Raw genomic sequence first — 22,795 nt, 5'->3', positions numbered from 1 at the left:
GCTGGTCCGCCACGACCGGGCGCCGCTCCTCCCTCGGGCTGGGCCGCCCCGACTGGGCACCGCTTCTCCCTCGGGCTGGGCCGGGCAGCCCCGACATGGGCGCCGCTCCTCCCTCGGGCTGGGCCGCCCCGACTGGGCACCACTTCTCCCTCGGGCTGGGCCGCCCCGACTGGGCGCCGCTCCTCCCTCGGAGTCTTGCTCTGCCAAGGACAAGAAGGCTCTGCAGAGAGTAGTGCGTTCGGCCGAACGCACTATGGGAACTTCACTTGCCCCCCTGCAGGAACTTTACACCAGGAGGTGCAACTCCAGAGCCAACAATATCATGAGAGACCCCTTCCACCCCTGCAACGGACTGTTCCAGCTGCTACGATCAGGCAAACGCCTCCGTTGCCATGCGGTGAGAACGGAGAGGTTGAGAAGGAGTTTCTTCCCAGAGGCCATTCGGACTGTAAACGCCTATCTCACCAGGGACTAACTCTACTGAACGTTTTTCCTTCCATTATTTATTATGTAAAAGAATATGTGTGTTATGATTGCGTTTATAGTTTGTTTGGTTGTTTGGTTGTTTGTCTTTTGCACAAAAGTCCGCGAGCATTGCCACTTTCATTTCACTGCACATCTCGTATGTGTATGTGACAAATAAACTTGACTTGACTTTACTTGACTTATCAAATGCCTGCTCGAAATTCTATCTGCCTGGCATGGTACTTTTCAAAGCCTTTCGGTAAATTGGTGAAACGTCCTTCATCAATTCATAAATTGTAGGACCAGAATTAGGCCTTTCAGCTCACTAATTCTACCCGGCCATTCTATCACGCTTGATTTATCTCTCCCTCTCAGCCCCATTCTCCTGACTTCTCCCCGTAACCCTTAACATTCTTACTAATCAACAACCAATCAATCTGCACCTTAAAAATATCCATTGAGTTGGCTTCCACAGCGTTCTGAAGCAATGGATTCCACAGATTCACCACCCTCTGACTAAAGGAATTCCTCCTCATCACCTTTTGTAAATGTACGTCCTTTTATTTTGAGGCTATAACCTTTGGTCTTTGACTCCCCCGCTCGTCGAAACATCCACTCCACATTCTCTCCATCCAGGAGGGGAGGGGGCGCTCTCCTAAAGTATCAATTCCACCGTCTTAAGAACATTGAGCTCCAGAATGTTACGAAGGACGCCAGCTGTGTTACTTCCTGTCTGTAGGCAGATTCCTCCCCAACCTGGATCAGTCCAATCAGGGTTGTGTCGCCCCTGGGATCCCTGGGAACACCCTCGTAAACCTCCTCTGGACCCTCTCCAACGCCAGCTCACCCTTCCTCAGATTGGAGCCCGACACCGTTCACAACACTCCAAATGCGGTCTGACCAGTGCCTGATAAAGGCTCAGCATTACATCCCTGGTTTTGTATTTTGTTTTTGTGTTCTGGCCCTCTCGAAAGAAATGCTAGCATTGCATTCGCCTTCCCGACTACAGACTTGTAAATTAACTTTTGGGGAATCCTGCACCAGCACTCCCAAGCCCCTTTGCACCTCTCGTTTCTGAATGTTCTCGCTTTCTCAACAACATTTTGATTTTTGCGAGATGACCTTATTGATCATTTTGTCAGTACCCTTTATATCGTTTTAGTAACAGCTTGCAATATTTCTGTCTCTCTTCCTTTCTGAATGTAAATGATCACCAAGGAACGTCCATGGTAGTTTTGAAATAACAACTCAAAGCAATGAATTCAACGCTGCAATGAGATGAATTAAGATGCTAGAATGAAATACAATACATCTTAACACCCTGTCAGCCCGTGGCTCTATCAACTTCCTAATGATTGCAACTTTTGTGAGTTTGTTCCTTGCTTCCACTTCCATGTCTGCAGCCGTTTCTGGGATGTTGTCCGTGTTCTGTAGTAGTGCAGACCGATGAAAAATAACAGTCTACATTATCTGTCATCTCCATATTCCCCTTTACTTTTACCCCAGATCCCCTACTTCATTTTCACTCTGTAGGGTGTAATAAAAATGACAGAAATTCTTATTATCATGCATTAACACTTCTAGCTGACGTCCAACAATGCTTTAATATACTCATTGAATCATTCATCATATTTTTTTACAATTCGCGGTTCAATTTTCTGATTTTCATCCAACTTTGCTCATAGAAATGTTTTTTGCTCTTAGTTTACTTTAACATGTTTAGATAATCGTGGATGTGTCATGCACTTGGATTTTTATTTCTTGTGGTACGTGTGTAGTTTCTGTCTTTTGAATGATTACTTTGAAAGCTTCCGTCTACATCTGGCATTTCTGATATTTTAATTGAATTTGCTGGAGGATTTCAAGTTCAAGTTCACATTTAGTGTCACATACACGCACCGATTATGGTACAGTGATATTTGAGTTACCGTGCTTGCCATACAAGTAAAAATAACACAATACATTCAGCTGGCTCCGTTCCATGGCATGCATTTACCCCTATACAGCATTCCCTCACCCTCACATTTCTACTTTAATTAATGATGTATTGTTCTTCCCATGCCCTTCAATTCGACCGTCTGAAGGGTCAACATCTACTCGTTCTCTCGCATTGCGATGAAGTCATATTAACAGACTCTCCTGTACCGTTTAATGTCACCATTAAAGTGGACACTTTAAATCCAATGAAGGGGCTAGTGATGGAATGGTGCCTTGCGATATTACACGACTGCGAATTATTTGTAGGAAAAGGACAAATGTATTATTTTATAATTATTTGGGAGCTTAAGGGGATTAGTGTAAAGTCTCTACATTCATAATTCAACACAGCTGACACCTTTTACTCAGTAAATAAGAGCCTGCTCTCACACAACAGTTCCCGTCTGAGTCTCAAAGCTTCTCTCCCCCTCCCCCCGCCGCCGTTGAGTTCACCGTTGTCTGCTATTCTCCTCCCACTTAATACAACGTGAATATTTCTTTCTCCCAAAGGGCTGGAGCTGCAGAAATATCATTTTACCCCGAGCCAATAATTCAGTGAATCGATGTCACGTGGATAAAGATTTGCATGAATAATTAATAATTAGTGATTGAAGACTTTAAAAGAGAAACTTGGAAAGGACTCAAAACCGCGCTTGTGCAGCAAAATATTCCTGTATCACCTTCAACATGGCTGAAGGAGTTTGGGTTCTCGCCTTGGTGACCTGTTTCCACTGTGAGTAGAGGGCAGAATGATTAATGCTGTATCGTTTTACATTCTGCTGTGTTTTTTTTCCTAATGGTTCTGTATATTTATCTGTTATTTCTATCAGCTATAAACGCGGAGACTACCTTGACTCAGATCCCGTCTATATCAAAATCGCCGGGAACAACCGTCAAAATCACCTGTACACGGTCAGGGGGCAGCATCGGTAGCTACACGAGCTGGTACTGGCAGAAGCCGGACAGCAGCCCTGTCCTCGTGTGGTATGGAAGCTCCACCAGAGGCACCGGTATTCCAGACAGATTCACGGGATCCGTGGACTCATCCACGAACCAAATGCATTTAACCATCACCAACGTGCAATCGGAGGACGCGGCCGATTATTACTGTGGTGTGTGGGACAACAGTAAATACAAATTCACCTTCGGGAGAGGAACCAAACTGAATCTAAGCAGTAAGTAAAGTATTCACGGTGTGAAACAACAAATCGTTGAACTTGGGTTTTGCTTTCCATCATAAATCCTCGGTAGAAAGATCCTATTAAACCAAAGTAGACAGAACGGGTCAGCCAGCATCTCCGGTAGACTTATAGATGGGCAATGGTTTGTGTCGGAACCTTTGCGAGACTTTCCCGAACGGAAATATAATCTATCTTTGTCCTCCAGAGATGCTGTCTGATCCGCTGGATTACTTCAGCACTTTGTGTTGTACTCAAGCTGCCAACATTCGCGGTTCCTTGTTTCTCCTACGTGAACTTGTTTTTTTAAATATAATTCTTTACCTCCATCCCTACAACACTCCGGGAAATCTGCGCTCATCTATCCGTGGCTTCTTGATCATCGTGGAATTTAACGCCTTCACAGACTGACAGCGGTTCTTCAAAGTTTCATTAGCTTACAGTATTTTATGGACACGGAGAATACCAACTCTGAGAGTGGGCCAAATAGAATCATTGGAAGCATCCAAAGGAAAGTTAATAAACATTTGACAAGGGATGTCGGTGAATTTAAATGGGATGGTTTTAAAATTGCAAATACCCATTAGGGCAAATTGCGTGAAGTTGATTTACGATCGTTTTAATGATACCATGAGGCTGAAGTGGCGTTTAGACAGGTTTACACGCGCTCCCTACAACAGCGCTAAAACTAATTGTCAGGGAAAAGGTAAAAAAAATAATATTTAAACGCTTCGCACGGCAGCATTTCAATTCCCTTTACGCGAAAGTGTGGAGGATTGTTGCAAGTCTGATTCAGCTCCGAAATTAAAAACAAGAGCAGAACCGGATTCGGGTTCATTTCTCGTTCAGCGAGCCATTGCCACCTTAGCTGATCACATTTGTGTGGATATGCCGTCAGACTCTTTGTACCCTTGACTCTTGTAGAACATACAAGGGATTTTGATGCTGGTTCTCCGATTGCCATGGAGTGTATGATATAGCAGAAAACGCAGACTGTTCATTATGCTGTTAAACATGATCCCTCTGATTGTTGATTTTTTTTATGGGCAGGCAGTTGGTAGACCGACATGTCACAAAGCTCAAAAGAGCGAGACATCATTTTGCCATTTTCGGATAAAATAATGCAGAAATGGGCACACGTGTATACGAGGTTATTGCTGAATTGCTTTGAATCGTACGATTGGAAGGAAATAGTGCAGCGTCTTTAAATTCAGCATTAGCTTGAAATGTTTTTTAAAGTCCGAATATGTTGAATGTTAAACCCAGAGCTGTCTGGACATGTGTCAGAAGGAATTTGAATCTGACCAAAACATTTCTTTAGTTTTACCTTTCATTTTTCTGACCGCCACCATCATTGAATCATGGACTTTCTGGACGATGTGGAAGTTTCACTAACAAGTAACATTCTAAAGACTATTCCGGGATAGAATTGGGATTACTATTTAAACAAGCATTAATTTGGAAATGCTGCTCATTCTGCCAGGATGAGTTGTAATTCCATTTTTCTGCCCGTTTCCATGATCTGTAGAAAATCGTATGTTATATGTTTTACCAAACCTCGGATATACCCCCATAAAAAATAACGTATCATGATTCTGCTGTATAAAATGAGGTTTATAAATGAACGGTAATTGTAAAGCCAGTCCAGTACACGGCCATATAGCCACGGAGTTATGCAGCGGTGGAACAGTCCTTCAGCCCACCTATTTCATGCCGACCGGGTTGCCCTACTTGAGCTGGTCCTATTTGCGCGTGCCAGGCCCATATCTCTTTGAACCTTTCTTATCCAAGTATTAATTCAAATGTTTATTTAAATGGTGTTATTGTACCTGCCTCATCAACTTCTCTGGGGAACTCATTCCATGGAGTCAACGCATTATGTGAACAAATGTTGCCCTGAACCTAAACCCACTAATTCTTCATTCTCCTACTACGGGGAAAAGACTCCGTGTGCTAACCCTATGTATTCCCCTCGCGATTTTGTACACCGCTATGCGATCACCCTAAGGTCTTCTACACTTCAAGGACTAACTGATAAATAATTCACTTGTATTTATTTCAATTCTTTATTTCCAGGTCCGCGTCCCCCCACCGTTTCCATTCTGGCGCCATCAATGGGTGAAGTCACCGCAAAAAGTACCGCCACCCTTGTGTGTTTGGTGAGCGGGTTCAATCCGGGCGCTGTGGACATTGAGTGGGCCGTGGACGGCAGTTGGAGAAGTGACGGCGCTGCGACCAGCCGGGTCCAGCAGGAGAAGGACAACTCGTTCAGTGCGAGCAGTTACCTGACTCTGCCAGCCGCCTACTGGAACTCACACGAGCTTTACTCCTGTGTGGTTAAACACGAAACCCAGGCAATCCCGATTAAGGCCAACATCGCCAGATCCAGTTGCCTCTAATTCACAGGATCAAATTCCCGATTTGCTACATTTCTTTGTAAATTAATCCAATATTCAGATATGGAATGTTCGCTTTAACCGGGTAGTTGTTCAAACGCAGCACGTATGCATTTTGTTGCCGTGAATGCGCTGTCCGTATTTTACGGTGAACTGAAAAACAATAATGTAACATTTAATGCAATAAAACAGATTATTCTACTTACGATGCATCGTTGTAATTTTCTGTGCAAATGTCCTTGCCTTCAATAGAATAAAAACAATAATGTCCGATAATGCCAGTGTGTATAAACTGGCATTTTGTGAAACTTCGTTATATTTCAAATAAACTGCGTGTTCATGATTGACGGTGATCCATGTGTTAGGACAGTTGAAGGGACCGCTTGCACATACCCCCCCCCCCCCCCCCCCCACCCCAGATTGAAGAAATTAGGTGCCAATCCGTGTCTCCTATTTTGGATATCCCAGAAATACGGAAGTGCAGTCTTGGCATTACGCTAATATGCTTGAAGTACCCAAATGTGTCCAATCGATCCGCATAAAATATCACAAATATCAGTGTTTATACCATGAAAAACGCGATGAAAAGTGTGGTTTGACGAATTCCTTAACCGCGGCATTACCGTAGTCTTAAATCAGCTCAACATTAATCACCAGAAGTGGTCATACATTTAAACAATATAACGAGAGGAATAAAGTTCAGGCTCGTAGGGGTGAGCGCTAGGGGGGCTTCGCAACAACATCTTGAAGGGGGGCTTCGCAACAACAATTAACCGAAATAAAAGTCGTTACTTCGCGATTCCCAGAAATGGGATAAACAGCTTTCGGGATATGGTTACTGCTTGGATCTTGGAATTCAAAAAAATGTTTAACAGGGGGAATAAATTGTGAAAAGTGATGTACTCTGGCTGGAGAAAATCTGCATCCGATGTGGGTAAGTCCTATCTGGAGAGACCCTCCAGTACGATGTCAATTTCCAGTAGTACAATAACAGGTTGGGGACGTGTGCTCTCTATTTTCACCCCATCCCTTCCTGCACGGTTATCATTCACTCCCTTTCCCCCTTATTTTGTGGCTGATTTCACTTCTTGTTCCTTTTCACCCCCAGCCTTTGCCAATTAACCCCCACCCCCATCTGCTAACAAACCCCCTCTCACATGTATCCGCCTATCTATCACTTGGCCAGCTGTATCACACCTCATATCTATTTTCCAGATTTACCCCCTCTGTTCCAGGGTCGCGACCTGAAATGACGCCTCGACATTCTAATCAGATGTTGCCTGACCCGGCGAGTCATGTAGAGTCCAATGGCGAAGTCTTGTTTTGTTCGATTTGTCCGGTATTATGACCGCCTCTCTGATCGAATTTACCTCTTCAATCCACTTCTTGTAAGACTTTTCGATGATCTACATTGATATCCTACACCCAGTTGCAAGTCGAACATATGCATGCTTTGTCCCCATTTTCCTACCCCCGCGAGGCTTCCTTTGCTTTTGATGGGCGACGGGTATTTTGGAAATACTGGTCGGCGTTTAGTGTTTCATCAACGCGGTATTCCTCAACCTCCATACGAGCTTGGATATTTGGCCCAGCAGGTTCCACGGAACAAGGAACAATAATCTTGCTGATAGTCCCTCCCCACGAACCTATATTCGCCAACGACATCTCTTCCCTACTCTAGAACCAATGGTGCTCGCCAGTGGCAGATCCGTCGATGGTTCTACCCGGGATCCTGAAACTCATCCCGTTGTTTCATGGTTTTAATGTTCACATCAATGGTAGGCTCTTCTACGTTCCGGCTGTATTTGGTGAGATTATGTTGGTTCTGGTACAGTGGAATTGCAATGCAGTTTGTGGCAGTAGGTTGGTCAGACCAGGCAAGAAGGACAATTTACATGTTAAAATTGTACCACTTTCAATTGTGTCAGATGGTGAATCCAATGAAAACCTGAATCCAATAATCCACATTTTTAAATTACCTTTAAAATAAATAAATTTGAAATATATGTATAAAATTGCAACAGTTTCAGAAGGATATGTCACTTCCTAATAAAAAAAAGAGTAGGGGTCTAAAATTTGGTCAACAGAGATGGCTTTTGAGGTCAGCTACAAGGAGGAGTACAAAGTAGTGAGATGAAGACATGTTGGGGTGAAATTACAGAGATTTGGGATTTGCCAGGTGAAGACTGACACCAATAATGAAAATAGTTAAAGCCATGGATGCTTTTAGGTCCAGAATGGTCTTTCCAGTTGATATATTATTTGTGTTCAAGAAGGAACTGCAGATGCTGTAAAATCGAAGGTACATAAAAATGCTGGAGAAACTCAGCGGGTGCAGCAGCATCTATGGAGCGAAGGAAATAGGTGACGTTTCGGGCCGAACCCCTTTTTCAGATTGGGGGTGGGGGGGGGGGGGGGGGGGGGGAGAAGGAAGGAAAAAGGGGGGAGGGGGGGGGGGGGGGGGGGGGGGGGGGAGGAGACAGCTCGAGGGTTAAGGAAGGGGAGGAGACAGCAAGGGCTAGCAAAATTGGGAGAATTCAATGTTCATGCCATCCGGACGCAACTACCCAGGCGGAATATCAGGTGCTGTTCCTCCAATATCCGGTGTTGCTCACTCTGGCAATGGAGGAGACCCAGGACAGAGAGGTCGGATTGGGAATGGGAGGGGGAGTTGAAATGCTGAGCCACCGGGAGTTATTATTTGTGTCTGATCAGCTATTTATTACAATTTTTTCTCCTATTGAGGTAGTTAGTCTGGTGAAATGAATAATGGGGGTTTCAATGAAATTAGGCGAGAATCATTTTATAGATCTATATCTTTTAAAGGTGCTTCGACTGCAAGCTACTGTGATATATATTCAATTGCATTACTGTACTTTAGTACATTTCACCAGTTGTTATATCCATCATATACTGCATTTACAACTCATAAGTCTGTGTAACAACCTGGAATCTCTCGTGAAAATTCTCATTTGTTCGCCAATTTGGTTGTTTTCCGGAAGAAAACCCAGAGGGAAATATCTCTCATTCCCGGTTAGATTTAATTTCACAGAATAAATGGTAGTACAAGTCTCACATAATATTAAGTAAATAAATGATTGGAAAGTTTATGAAATTACATTTATTTGAATGCAGATCATTCGTAAATAACAATATAATTGGGAACAATTCCTATGCTTTTCGATCACAAGTGGATGGATCGCAGTTCACAACCGCTGGTTCTTGATTCTGCTACTCTGGGTAAAAGAGTAGAGGAAATATGTTTAAGGCGAGAGGGGAGTGATTTAATAGGCACCTGAGGGGCAACATTTTCGCACAGAGGTTGGTGAGTGTATGGAACGAGCTGCCACAAGAGCTAGTTCAAACAAGTACTATAACACATTTAAAAGACATTTGGACACGTACATTGATAGGAAAGGTTTAGAGGGATACGGGCCAAACGCGGGCTGGTGGTACTTGTCGGGCCGAAGGGCTGTTTCTCTACAGATTTCCTCCAAGTGATACATGCTGACAGCGGATCTGCAGAAATGATCGGGACCTGTACAAAAATAAGCCCAGTTGGCAGAGGAATGCGGGGGCTGGTGGGCAGGAGAACTCATCTCTGTATCGTAAAGTAAAGTTGTCTGGCCGCTCACAATAACACAAGATGTAGCTTCGAGTATATTTTCAACTTGCATGAAGTGGCGCTGCATTTGACGATGTTCTGTGGTCCCTGCAGTTATCTTGCTCTTAGATGCTGAACCAATCCAAAAATAGCGACATCATCTGCAGCACCTTTGGGATATTTACAGTTCTTGTCATTTAGGGGGAGGCAAATGCAAATTGCTTGATGTGAAAATGCTGGTATTGCCCAAATGTTCGTCTCTGTGCCGTACAGTCTTGCAACAGTATGTGGCAGCATCGCATCGGTTATGAAATAAACTTCATTTATTGCGTAGATAGGACAAATGGTCAATTATCACTGTAGCAATATTACGATAATGTGCAAGCCCATAAACCCATCTAATGCCTACTCATTTGCGTGTGGATGTGAATATACTAAGTGTGGACCGGCTTTAACTTTTGACACATGACAGTAAAAAAAGACGGAGGCAATAAACTTACTGAATGCTCAAATGTACTTGGAGAAACAAACACAAAATATTTTTCCTCGTAAGTGCAATTCATAGTGACATTGTCATAAAAAAAGAGTTCGGACAAAATAACATCCAAGCAACTCGGCCAATTCTGAAATGGGTCAAACGCAATATTGTGTCTGAGCTCACGTACAGGCCAGACCAGCAATAATTGGATTATTTCCCCCTTGAAGAATATATTTGGGATCCAGTTGTTTTGTAATAATCAATCATACAAACTGATGTTTCTTTTGAAAGATTCTAGACACTTAGCATAGTTCCACACCTTCCCTGTTGAAATATGTCTGGATATGTGGTCAAGGCCTCTGCGTTCGTAGTGATGTGATTTCGGTTTGAAACCATTGCTTATCTGCGCTTCCTTCACCTTTGCAGGGATCGAATTGGAGGAATCTTTCACTGCATAAAAATATTCGTATTTCACAGTTTTCTGATACTGCTACGGTCTAACCAAAGCTTGAGAACTAACCTCTCCGCTTACTCAATACTTCGTTCTTTGAAACCTCACATATATCACGGGTTTTGCTCACTGCTCTCACGATATATCTTTCTACCTTGGCAGATGTGGGCTCACGAACCCAAAGTCCCTCGGTTCCTTCGCACTATGAACCCACATTGCCCCCCCCCTCCCCCCCCCCCCTCTACACACGAGGCAAAATATACCAGCTCATACTTTCATCCATCATTCATCTGTTCATTCTACTGTCATATTGAAGTTTGAAGTGCTCGCTGAATACTCTCTCCCTCTCCTGCGTGTAAGTCCCTATTCTATCACGATTGTTGATGTGAATATATTGCTGTTGGTACAGAACACTACTAGGTATGGGGATAGAGGAGAATGAAATAATTGGCCAAAATGCCCGTGGGTACTGAATGTGAATATTGAGAATATTACCTCCGGGAGAACCTTTAATTTTTTTTTTGGACAAACGTGAAGACAGTTGCAAACAGGATTTTACTTCGGAGTCACGTGAGTGACTACGTGAAGATTTTAAAGCTCTGTGAAATCATGCCGTGGAAACGAGTCCATGCATCACGTCTGCCTTGACTGTAGGAGGAATAGTGTTAACATAATTTGGACATGAATTCGACATTGACATCATAAAATTTATTAACACAAATTATAACCCTTTTATGGGTTGAATTAATTTACAGAACTTAAATTTTTTTCTGCAAATGTTCCAGATTTCATTACTGGTTTATTGTAAAATAATTGGAATGTTCTTTCCCCTGACCATCCTGCTGGTTCGAGGACTTGGTCCATGGGCACATCCAATTGTACTGCTGCCGATGTAGCTGCAGCCCTGGTGGAATGAGATTTAAAAATGTTAGTATCCACCCCAGCCTGTGTAAGCACCTGTTTCAGCCATCTCGAGATGGTCTGGACCGTCACTCTTTTGTGAGATTGCTTGTGGCTGATCAGAAGTCCCTTCTCATTGCCTCTTTGGATTTTTGTTTTCTCTATGTATAATGACAGGTGTCTAACTATACAGAGACGGTCATCTGAAGGGTATGACCTAAATTGTATATTGAGGCCTGCTGATCCCTGTCTGTTCTGCTTAACTAGCTCGTAGATGTGGAATGTAATATTGTCAGGTGAGGAGGTCATGTTGTCCAGTCTAAGTTTATGCAGTGACTGAACCCTCTGTGCCGTGACCAATGCCATTAACATGACTGTTTTTAAAGTTAGTCTGTGTAGGGACAGAGCTGATGCTGGAGACCAGTTCCTGAGCGTCTTCAGGACAATGCTTACATCCCAAATTTGGGAGTACCTGGTTTTTGGGGGATTAGTATTAAAAATTCCCCTCATGAGCTTAGTTACCAGAGGGCGAGTCCCTACAGTGTAACGCTCTGTCCCTTGCCATATGTTAGTCGACAGGGCACTTCTGGCGCTGTTGAAGGCACTGTAACTGAGCCCCTCATCATTGTGGAGGCCTGCCAGATATTCCAGAACAGACGGGATGTTCATGTTTCTGTTGGTGATGTTGTTCTTATGGCAGTACATTTCCCACTTCCTGATGTAGACCAGATACTGTTTTTTTAGTTGATTGTCTTTGGGCCGCTGAGATCATGTTCGTTGTTCGGTCCGTTAGTCCCAGTTGTGGAAGTGGTGTCTTTAAACTCTACAAATTAATAGGTTCAAACATTTATGGCATGGGTGGCTATCCCCGGTTACGGGATGTAGCAATAAGTCTGGTCTATGTGGGATGGTAATACATGGTTCTAACACCATGTTTTGTACCACTGGGAACCATGGTTGTGTAGGCCAATCGGGTACTACCAAAATACCAGATGCAGAGTCTTGTTGTATTTTCCTTAATACCCGACTGATGAGGCAGAAAGGAGGGAATGCGTAAATAAACAATTTCCCCCAATGCAGCGAAAATGCATCTGTCGCTGCTGCCCCAGGGTCTGGTTCCCATGAAACATAGTTTGGTATCTGGTTGTTTAGTCTGGATGTGAATAGATCGATATCTGATGTTCCATATTTTGCTGTAATATCAGCAAATACTATTTTGTTCAACATCCATTCGGTGTTTTCATTAAATGTGCGTGACCTGGTGTCTGCCACTAAATTTAGTCTTCCTGGTAGGTAAGTGGCTGATATCCAAATATCTCTCTGGATGCACCATTGCCAAATTGAATTAGCCAGATTGTCACATGATATCGATTTGTTTCCCCCCATGTGGTTGATGTATGCTACCACGGTGGTATTGTCTATTTGTAGTCTAACATGCTGGTGACATGTCCCAGTACAATATGACTTAAGGCCACGGAATGCACCCAACATTTCCAAGTAGTTTATGCCCAGTGTGAGTAAGAAAGATGCCTCCTGTGCAGTCCATCTACCTCCACAGCTGGTGATGGTATTGGTGGCTCCCCACCCAAGTGCACTGGCATCAGTTTGTAGTACCATGGAAGGGTTATTGACAATGATTGGGTTGGAACAAAGCCAGATGTTGTCTATCCACCATTTTAGTTCCGTTTTGGCTTGGATTGGTAGTCTCATAGGTCTGTCAAAGTGGCCTTCATTAATTTTGAGCGCTTGTATTTTTGCTCTCTGTAAGTTTTGGTAATGTAGAGGTCCAAATTGTGTGGCTGGGAAAGCAGCCACCATTTTACCAATTACTTTTGCTACCAATCTGATGGATGGATTTCTGATGTCAATTAGGTTATTGCAAGCCTCTATTAAATCTCTAGCCTTTCCCTTAGGTGTTGTCACCGTCATGTGAACTGAGTCAATGGTGAATCCCAAATAGTCCATAGTAGTGGACGGTGTTAGTTTAGATTTAACTGGATGGATGGTAAATCCCAGTTTTTCAAATAGCTGTTTTGTGGCTGTTACAGTTTGTATGGCCAATTCCAAAGTTATGCCCACAATGAGTATGTCATCTAAATATGCCATAACCATGTGTTTACGTTTCCGTAGAAATGCTAGGGCTGGTTTAAAAATTTTTGTGAACAGCCTGGGGGCTGATGATAGTTCATTTGGCAGTGCTTTATACTGCCAGTGTTGCCCCTTCTAGTTGAATTTTAAGTAACATCTGTGGTCACCTCGTATAGGTACTGTATAGTAAGCATCTTTTAAATCGATGCTGGCCATGAAGTAACCTTTGGAAATTAATTGTTTAGCAGTAACAAAGGTTTCCATTTTAAAGTGAATATATTGTACAAATGTATTCAATTTTGTCAGATCGACGATGATGCGACAACCACCATCTTTTTTGGTTTTGGTAAAAATATTGGACACGAATTCTAATGGTTCGTGTTGAGTTATCTCAATTACACCTTTTGTGTAAAACCGCTCCAGTTCAGCTTGTGCCTCAGATTTTTCTTTATCAGAGAGCACGAACACTCGGTTCGGTATATGTTAAACTGGAGGGCTGTACTTGTGTATAAACTCTATTGTATATCCCTGGATACTGCTTAAGATGTAAGTATCGGTTGTTAACATGCTCCATGCATTCAAAAACCAGTGTAGTCTCCACCCAACCTCCATGCTCTCCATATATTTTAGGGAACGGTGCGGGGCTGAGACACTCCTGTGCGGCCGGCACGGCTACCGGCTGGAAGGCGCTCCCGAGCGAGCGGCCTGGTGCGGAGCTGAGACACTCCTGTGCGGCCGGCACGGCTACCGGCTGGAAGGTGCTTCCGTGGGGGCAGCCTGGTGCGGGGCTGAGACGCTGCCGTGTGGGCGGACCGGCTCCCGGCTGGAAGGTGCTCTCGTGGGGGCAGCCTGGTGCGGGGCTGAGACGCTGCCTTGTGGGCGGCCCGGTGCGGAGCGGAGACGGTGCTACGGCGGCTGAGGCGGCGGCGACCTGGATCCTGGGCTCGGCCGCGGGCCGGTGGAGGACAATGTCGGGAGCTCGCAGGTCACTGGCTGGTGCCTGTTTTCCGGAGCACCCGTTGCAACAGCTGCGGGCAGCTTCGACCACCCCCCGGGCCGCCATCGCCCGGTGGGGTATCGCCTCGGCGCAGAGGGAGAAGAGGAGGGAAGAGACAGTAACTCTAAGACTTTTGCCTCCATCACAGTGAGGAGGTGTTTGGTGAACTCACTGTGGTGGATGTTAATTTGTGTTTATTGTGTTTTGTTATTATTACATGTATGGCTGCAGGCAACAGCATTTCGTTCAGACCGAAAGGTCTGAATGACAAATAAAGGTATTCAAACCAGACCCACCTACCTCCATTGTTACCAGTGGCAGGTTTACTTCTTTTTGTAGTTCTTCCGCTGTTGTTGTTGCGCTGGTGTCTGGTTTTTCGGTTTGGTTGGCGTTGGGGTTCCCCACATCTTCCAAGAAGGCCGGCCTGGGCCATGGCCTAAAAAAGACTCATGTTTGAAATACCGTGCCTTCGAGCTTTCACCAGTTCTGCTGGTGGGTGCGTAGGGATGCTGTCTTTGGCTGTAGTGGGTTTTTGTTGGTGTTCCTTTTATTAATCCCAAGGTTTTGGCTTCCTCATCGAGCTCTTTTACCTGCTTCGATAGGTTGCCTCCGAACATGAGTATGGGTGGTTTCGTGGTCCCAGGTTTGCACAGTCCCACGAATTTTGGGTTCAGTGTGGGTTGAATGGCACTTTTCCTGATGTTATTTATTTCATGCTGGGTGTTGCAGAATAGTGCCAGTGCATCTTGTTGGTCCTGGGACATATCCCTGTCATCCACTTTACGGGCAAATGCTGTTATCCCCGCGGTCAGTAATTTCAGTCCTTTTTGCAATTTTACATCCATACTCCTGACTCCTGTTCCAATATGTTTCCATATACAGTTGTTAATTATTGGAACGTTCAGAGATATGCAATTGCCCGGTGCCAGGTGTCTTCCTGTGGTGTCCAGTACAGCCTGCTCTTGTAACTGGTTTAGAGACATGTAGTCTATACTGGCAGCAAGCTTTGGCTCCAGATTTTGTCCAGTCTGTTCGGGCTGTATAAAATTGGCCACCATGTCCAGTAAGTTCTCTTTTTCTCGCACCCCATGCACACTTGTCTTTTCTTCTGCGGACCCCTCTTCCAGGTCAGCCCAGAACTGACCCGCAGTGCTCCCCTCCGATGAGGTAGAAACACTGTGCAGCCCTTGAAAAGGTACTGCTGTGGGTTTATCATAGGGCCCACAGTGACCCGACTCCATCTCCCGGAGTCTGTCACGTTGGAGAAAATGCTCCATACACCGCTCCATTCGGCTCCAGCGCTCTCGGTCGCTGGCCGCCCACGGTGGTTCAAAGTCGGACTCCTCCGTCTAGCCTTGCCGCCCGGCCGCGTGGATTTGGCCGGTGCGGAGGCGACATCGGGCACAGCTGATCCCACTACGGGTGATCCAAGTGCCTTCGGCTGCTGTTGCTGGCTGCCCGCTGCTCCGCGGTCCTCCCTCACCAGCTTTGTCGCAGCCCTTGTCTTCTTTGTTTTCTCCATTTCCCTACCTGTATTTGGGAAAGGAAACAAAAAAGATCGTAGAGTAAACCCTTACCTGCAATTTGCGGCTTTTAAACTGCCGCTGCGGGGGAACGTCCTTCCACCGCGTCTGACGTTTCGCAATGCGTGTAACGATATGGCACGCATGCGTCCTGGCAGGGTTCTACACGTAGTCACTCACGTGACTCCGAAGTAAAACCTGCATCTAGCGTATCCAATCCCTTAAGAATGTTATATGCTTCTATAAGATCCTCTCTCATCCTTCAAAATTCCAGTGCATATAAGCCCACTCGACCATATATCAGTTCCACCATCCCGGGAATTAATCTGGTGAACCTACGTTGCACTCCCTCAATAGCAAGAATGTCCTTTCTCAAATTTGGAGACAAAAACTGCACACAATACTCCAGGTGTGGTCTCACTAGGGCCCTGTACAACTGCCGTAGGCCCACCTTGCTCCTATACTCAAATCCTTTCGCTATGAAGGCTATTCGCTTTTCTTCACTGCCGACTGCACCTGCAAGCTTTCTTTCAGTGTCTGATGTTCAAGGACACCCAGGTCTCGTTACACCTCCCCTTTCCCTAATTTGACACCATTCAGATAATAATCTGCCTTCCTGTTTTTGCCACCAAAGTGGATAACCTCACATTTATCCACGTTATACTGCATCTGCCATGCACCTGCCCACTCACGCATCCTATCCAAGTCACCCTGCAACCTCATAGCATCCTCCTCGCAGCTCACACTGCCACTCAGCTTTGTGTGAGCAGCAAATGTGGAGATGTTACATTTAATTCCTTCATCTTAATCGTTAATATATATTGTTAATAACTGAGGTCCCATCACTGAGCCTTGCGGCACTAGTCACTGCCTGCCATTCTGAAAAGGACCCGTTAATTCATACTCTTTGTTTCCTGTCTGCCATATAGTTCACCATCCATGTCAATACCCTACCTCCAATATGACCACATTATTTACCATATCAACCTAAGATTCCTTACCTTATCAAATGCCTGCTCGAAATTATATCTGCCTGGCATGGTACTTCTTCAAAGCCTTTCGGTAAATTGGTGAAACATCCTTCATAAATTCATAAATTGTAGGACCAGAATTTGGCCTTTCAGCTCACTAATTCTACCCGGCCATTCTATCATGCTTGATTTATATCTCCCTCTCAACCCCAATCGCCTGACTTCTCCCCATAACCCTTAACACTCTTACTAATCAACAACCAATCAATCTGCACCTTAAAAATATCAATTGACTTGGCTTCCACAGCGTTCTGTGGCAATGAATTCCACAGATTCACCACCCTCTGACTAAAGAAATTCCTCCTCATTGCCTTTTGTAAATGTACGTCCTTTTATTCTGAGGCGATAACCTTTGGTCCTGGACTCCCCCGCTCGTCGAAACATCTACTCCACATCCTCTCCATCCAGGAGGGGAGGAGGCGCTCTCCTTAAGTCTACTATCAATTCCACCGTCTTAAGAACATTGAGCTCCAGATTGTTACGAAGGCACCAGGACGCCAGTTGTGTTACTTCCTGTCTGTAGGCAGATTCCTCCCCAACCTGGATCAGTCCAATCAGGGTTCTGTCGCCCCTGGGATCACTGGGATCACCCTCGTAAACCTCCTCTGGACCCTCTCCAACGCCAGCTCACCCTTCCTCAGATTGTAGCCCGACACCGTTCACAACACTCCAAATGCGTTCCAACCAGTGCCTCATAAAGGCTCAGCAATACAACCCCGGTTTTGTATTTTGTTTTTGTGTTCTGGCCCTCTCGAAAGAAATGCTAGTATTGCATTCGCCTTCCAGACTACAGACTTATAAATTAACTTTTGGGGAATCCTGCACCAGCACTCCCAAGCCCCTTTGCACCTCTCGTTTCTGAATGTTCTCTCTTTCTCAACAACATTTTGACTTTTGCGAGATGACCTTCTTGATCATTTTGTCAGTACCCTTTATATCGTTTTAGTAACAGCTTGCAATATTTCTGTCTCTCCTCCTTTCTGAATGTAAATGCTCACCAAGAAACGTCCATGGTAGTTTTGAAATAAAAACTCAAAGCAATTAATTCAGCGCTGCAATGGGATGAATTAAGATTCCAGAATGAAATACAATACATCTTAACACCCTGTCAGCCCGTGGCTCTATCAACTTCCTAATGATTGCAACTTTTGTGAGTTTGTTCCTTGCTTCCACTTCCATGTCTGCAGCCGTTTCTGGGATGTTGTCCGTGTTCTGTAGTAGCGCAGACCGAGGACATTTTTCAGTTTACATTTTCTGTCATCTCCATATTCCCCTTTACTTTTACCCCAGATCCCCTACTTCATTGTCCAGTCTGTAGGTTGTAATAAAAATGACATAAATTCTTACTATCATGCATTAACACTTCTAGCTGTCGTCCAACAATACTTTAATATACTCATTGAACGCTTCGTCATATTTTTTTACAATTCGCTGTTCAATTTTCTGATTTCCATTCATCTTTGCTCATAGAATTAGTTTTGCTCTTAGTTTAATGCTGTCTTTAACATGTTTAGATAATCTGGATGTGTCATGCACTTGGATTTTATTTTTTGTGGCACGTGTGTAGTTTCTGTCTTTTGAATTATTACGTTGAAAGCTTCCGTCTACATCTGGCATTTCCGATATTTTAATTGAATTTGCTGGATGATTTCAAGTTCAAGTTCACATTTAGTGTCAAATACACGCACCAATTATGGTACAGTGATATTTGAGTTACCGTGCAGCCATCCAAGTAAAAATAACACAATACATTCAGCTGGCTCCGTTCCATGGCATGCATTTACCCCTATACAGCATTCCCTCACTCCCTCACATTCCTACTTTAATTAATGATGTATTGTTCTTCCCATGTCCTTCAATTCGACCGTCTGAAGGATCAACATCTACTCGTTCTCTCGCATTGCGATGAAGACATATTAACAGGCTCTCCTGTGCCGTTTAATTTCACCATTAAAGTGGACACTTTAAATCCAATGAAGGGGCTAGTGGTGGAATGGTGCCTTGCGATATTACACGACTGCGGATTATTTGTAGGAAAAGGGCAAATGTATAATTTTATAATTATTTGGGAACTTAAGGTGATTAGTGCAAAGTCTGTACAGTCCCACCATTTAACACAGCTGACACCGTTTACTCAGTAACTAAGAGCCTGCTCTCACACAACAGTTCCCGTCTGAGTCTCAAAGCTTCTCTCCCCCTCCCCCCGCCGTCGTTGAGTTCACCGTTGTCTGCTATTCTCCTCCCACTTAATACAACATGAATATTTATTTCTCCCAAAGGGCTGGAGCTGCAGAAATATCATTTTACCCCGAGCCAATAATTCAGTGAATCGATGTCACGTGGATAAAGATTTGCATGAATAATTAATAATTAGTGACTGAAGACTTTAAAAGAGAAACTTGGAAAGGGCTCAAAACCGCGCTTGTGCAGCAAAATATTCCTGTAGCACCTTCAACATGGCTGAATGGGTTTGGGTTCTCGCCTTGGTGACCTGTTTCCACTGTGAGTAGAGCGCAGAATGATTAATGCTGTATCGTTTTACATTCTGCTGTGTTTTTTCCTAATGGTTCTGTATATTTATCTGTTATTTCTATCAGCTATAAACGCGGAGACTACCTTGACTCAGATCCCATCTATATCAACCTCGCCGGGAACAACCGTCAAAATTACCTGTACATTGTCAGGGGGCAGCATCGGTAGCTGGTACACGAGCTGGTACTGGCAGAAGCCGGACAGCAGCCCTGTCTTCGTGTGGTATGAAGGCTCCACCAGAGGCACCGGAATTCCAGACAGATTCACGGGATCCGTGGACTCATCCACGAACCAAATGCATTTAACCATCACCAACGTGCAATCGGAGGACGCGGCCGATTATTACTGTGCTGTGTGTGACACTAGTACATACAAATTCACCTTCGGGAGAGGAACCAAACTGAATCTAAGCAGTAAGTAAAGTATTCACGGTGTGAAACAACAAATCGTTGAACTTGGGTTTTGCTTTCCATCATTAATCCTCGATAGAAAGATCCTATTAAACCAAAGTAGACAGAACGGGTCAGCCAGCTTCTCCGGTAGGCGTATAGATGGGCAATGGTTTGTGTCGGAACCTTTGCGAGACTTTCCCGAACGGAAATATCATCTTTCTTTGTCCTCCAGAGATGCTGTCTGATCCGCTGGATTACTTTAGCACTTTGTGTTGTACTCAAAATGCCAACATTCGCGGTTCCTTGTTTCTCCTACGTGAACTTGTTTTTTTAAAATATAATTCTTTACCTCCATCCCTACAACACTCCGGGAAATCTGCGCTCATCTATCCGTGGCTTCTTGACCATCGTGGAATTTAACGCCTTCACAGACTGACAGCTGTGCTTCAAAGTTTCATTAGCTTACAGTATATTGTGGACACGGAGAATACCAACTCTGAGAGTGGGCCAAATAGAATCATTGGAAGCATCCAAAGGAAAGTTAATAAACATTTGGCAAGGGATGTCGGTGAATTTAAATGGGATAGTTTTGAAATTGCAAATACCCATTAGGGCAAATTGCGTGAAGTTGATTTATGATCGTTTTAATGATACCATGAGGCTGAAGTGGCGTTTAGACAGGTTTACACGCGCTCCCTACAACAGCGCTAAAACTAATTGTCAGGGAAAAGGTAAAAAAAACAATATTTAAAAGCTTCGCACGGCAGCATTTCAATTCCCTTTACGCGAAAGTGTGGAGGATTGTTGCAAGTCTGATTCAGCTCCGAAATTAAAAACAAGAGCAGAACCGGATTCGGGTTCATTTCTCGTTCAGCGAGCCACTGCCACAGTAGCTGATCACATTTGTGTGGATATGCCGTCAGACTCTTTGTACCCTTGACTCTTGTAGAACATACAAGGGATTTTGATGCTGGTTCTCCGATTGCCATCGAGTGTATGATGTAGCAGAAAACGCAGACTGTTCATTATGCTGTTAAACATGATCCCTCTGATTGTTGATTTTTTTTATGGGCAGGCAGTTGGTAGACCGACATGTCACAAAGCTCAAAAGAGCGAGACATCATTTTGCCATTTTCGGATAAATTAATGCAGAAATGGGCACACGTGTATACGAGGTTATTTCTGAATTGCTTTGAATCGTACGATTGGAAGGAAATAGTACAGCGTCTTTAAATTCAGCATTAGCTTGAAATGTTTTTTAAAGTCCGAATATGTTGAATGTTAAACCCAGAGCTGTCTGGACATGTGTCAGAAGGAATTTGAATCTGACCAAAACATTTCTTTAGTTTTACCTTTCATTTTTCTGACCGCCACCATCATTGAATCATGGACTTTCTGGACGATGTGGAAGATTCACTAATAAGTAACATTCTAAAGACTATTCCGGGATAGAATTGGGATTACTATTTAAACAAGCATTAATTTGGAAATGCTGCTCATTCTGCCAGGATAAGTTGTAATTCCATTTTTCTGCCCGTTTCCATGATCTGTAGAAAACCGTATGTTATATGTTTTACCAAACCTCGGATATACCCCCATAAAAAATAACGTATCATGATTCTGCTGTATAAAATGAGGTTTATAAATGAACGGTAATTGTAAAGCCAGTCCAGTACACGGCCATAGAGCCACGGAGTTATGCAGCGGTGGAACAGTCCGTCAGTCCACCTATTTCATGCCGACCGGGTTGCCCTACTTGAGCTGGTCCTATTTGCGCGTGCCAGGCCCATATCTCTTTGAACCTTTCTTATCCAAGTATTAATTCAAATGTTTATTTAAATGGTGTTATTGTACCTGCCTCATCAACTTCTCTGGGGAACTCATTCCATGGAGTCAACGCATTATGTGAACAAATGTTGCCCTGAACCTAAACCCACTAATTCTTCATTCTCCTACTACGGGGAAAAAACTCCGTGTGCTAACCCTATGTATTCCCCTCGCGATTTTGTACACCGCTATGCGATCACCCTAAGGTCTTCTACACTCCAAGGACTAACGTCCTCGCATATCCAATCTATGGCTATAGTTCAGGCGTTCGAAACCTGGCATCGTCGGCATATATCTTGCCTGGAGTCATTCCAGCTGAATCGATTCTGACTTTTAAATCAACTGATAAATAATTCATTTGTCTTTATTTCAATTCTTTATTTCCAGGTCCGCGTTCCCCCACCGTTTCCATTCTGGCGCCATCAATGGGTGAAGTCACCGCAAAAAGTACAGCCACCCTGGTGTGTTTGGTGAGCGGGTTCAACCCGGGCGCTGTGGACATTGAGTGGACCGTGGACGGCACTGCGAGAAGTGACGGCGCTGCGACCAGCCGGGTCCAGCAGGAGAAGGACAACTCGTTCAGTGCGAGCAGTTACCTGACTCTGCCAGCCGCCTACTGGAACTCACACGATCTTTACTCCTGTGTGGTTAAACACGAAACCCAGGCAACCCCGATTAAGGCCAACATCGCCAGATCCAGTTGCCTCTAATTCACAGGATCAAATTCCCGATTTTCTCCATTTCTTTGTATATTAATCCAATATTCAGATATGGAATGTTCGCTTTAACAGGGGATTTGTTCAAACGCAGCATGTGTGCATTTTGTTGCCGTGAATGCGCTGTTGGTATTTTACGATGAACTGAAAAACAATAATGTAACATTTAATGCAATAAAACAGATTATTCTATTTACGATGCATCGTTGTAATTTTCTGTGCAAATGTCCTTGCCTTCAA

General features: G+C 44.2%; 2 protein-coding genes across 2 annotated transcripts; both read left to right on the top strand.

Annotated features, from left to right (window-relative positions):
• Positions 1–3,108: 3,108 nt before the first annotated feature.
• On the top strand, positions 3,109–6,282 carry LOC116987510 (immunoglobulin lambda-1 light chain-like). Its single transcript, XM_033043579.1, has 3 exons — positions 3,109–3,175; positions 3,273–3,617; positions 5,697–6,282. The coding sequence occupies exons 1-3, from the start codon at positions 3,130–3,132 to the stop codon at positions 6,017–6,019; spliced, it is 714 nt and encodes a 237-aa protein (XP_032899470.1). The 5' UTR covers positions 3,109–3,129; the 3' UTR covers positions 6,020–6,282.
• A 13,262-nt stretch (positions 6,283–19,544) lies between these two features.
• Positions 19,545–22,795, top strand: LOC116987169 (immunoglobulin lambda-1 light chain-like). The gene is made up of 3 exons (XM_033043045.1): positions 19,545–19,590; positions 19,686–20,033; positions 22,227–22,795. Exons 1-3 carry the CDS (start codon positions 19,545–19,547, stop codon positions 22,547–22,549), a joined length of 717 nt encoding a protein of 238 aa, XP_032898936.1. The 3' UTR covers positions 22,550–22,795.

Source organism: Amblyraja radiata, chromosome 25 (genome assembly GCF_010909765.2).
Source record: "Amblyraja radiata isolate CabotCenter1 chromosome 25, sAmbRad1.1.pri, whole genome shotgun sequence".
NCBI classification, from domain to species: Eukaryota; Metazoa; Chordata; class Chondrichthyes; order Rajiformes; family Rajidae; genus Amblyraja; species Amblyraja radiata.
Note: the sequence above shows the minus strand (reverse complement) of the source record. Positions and strands in the feature narration are given on the sequence as shown.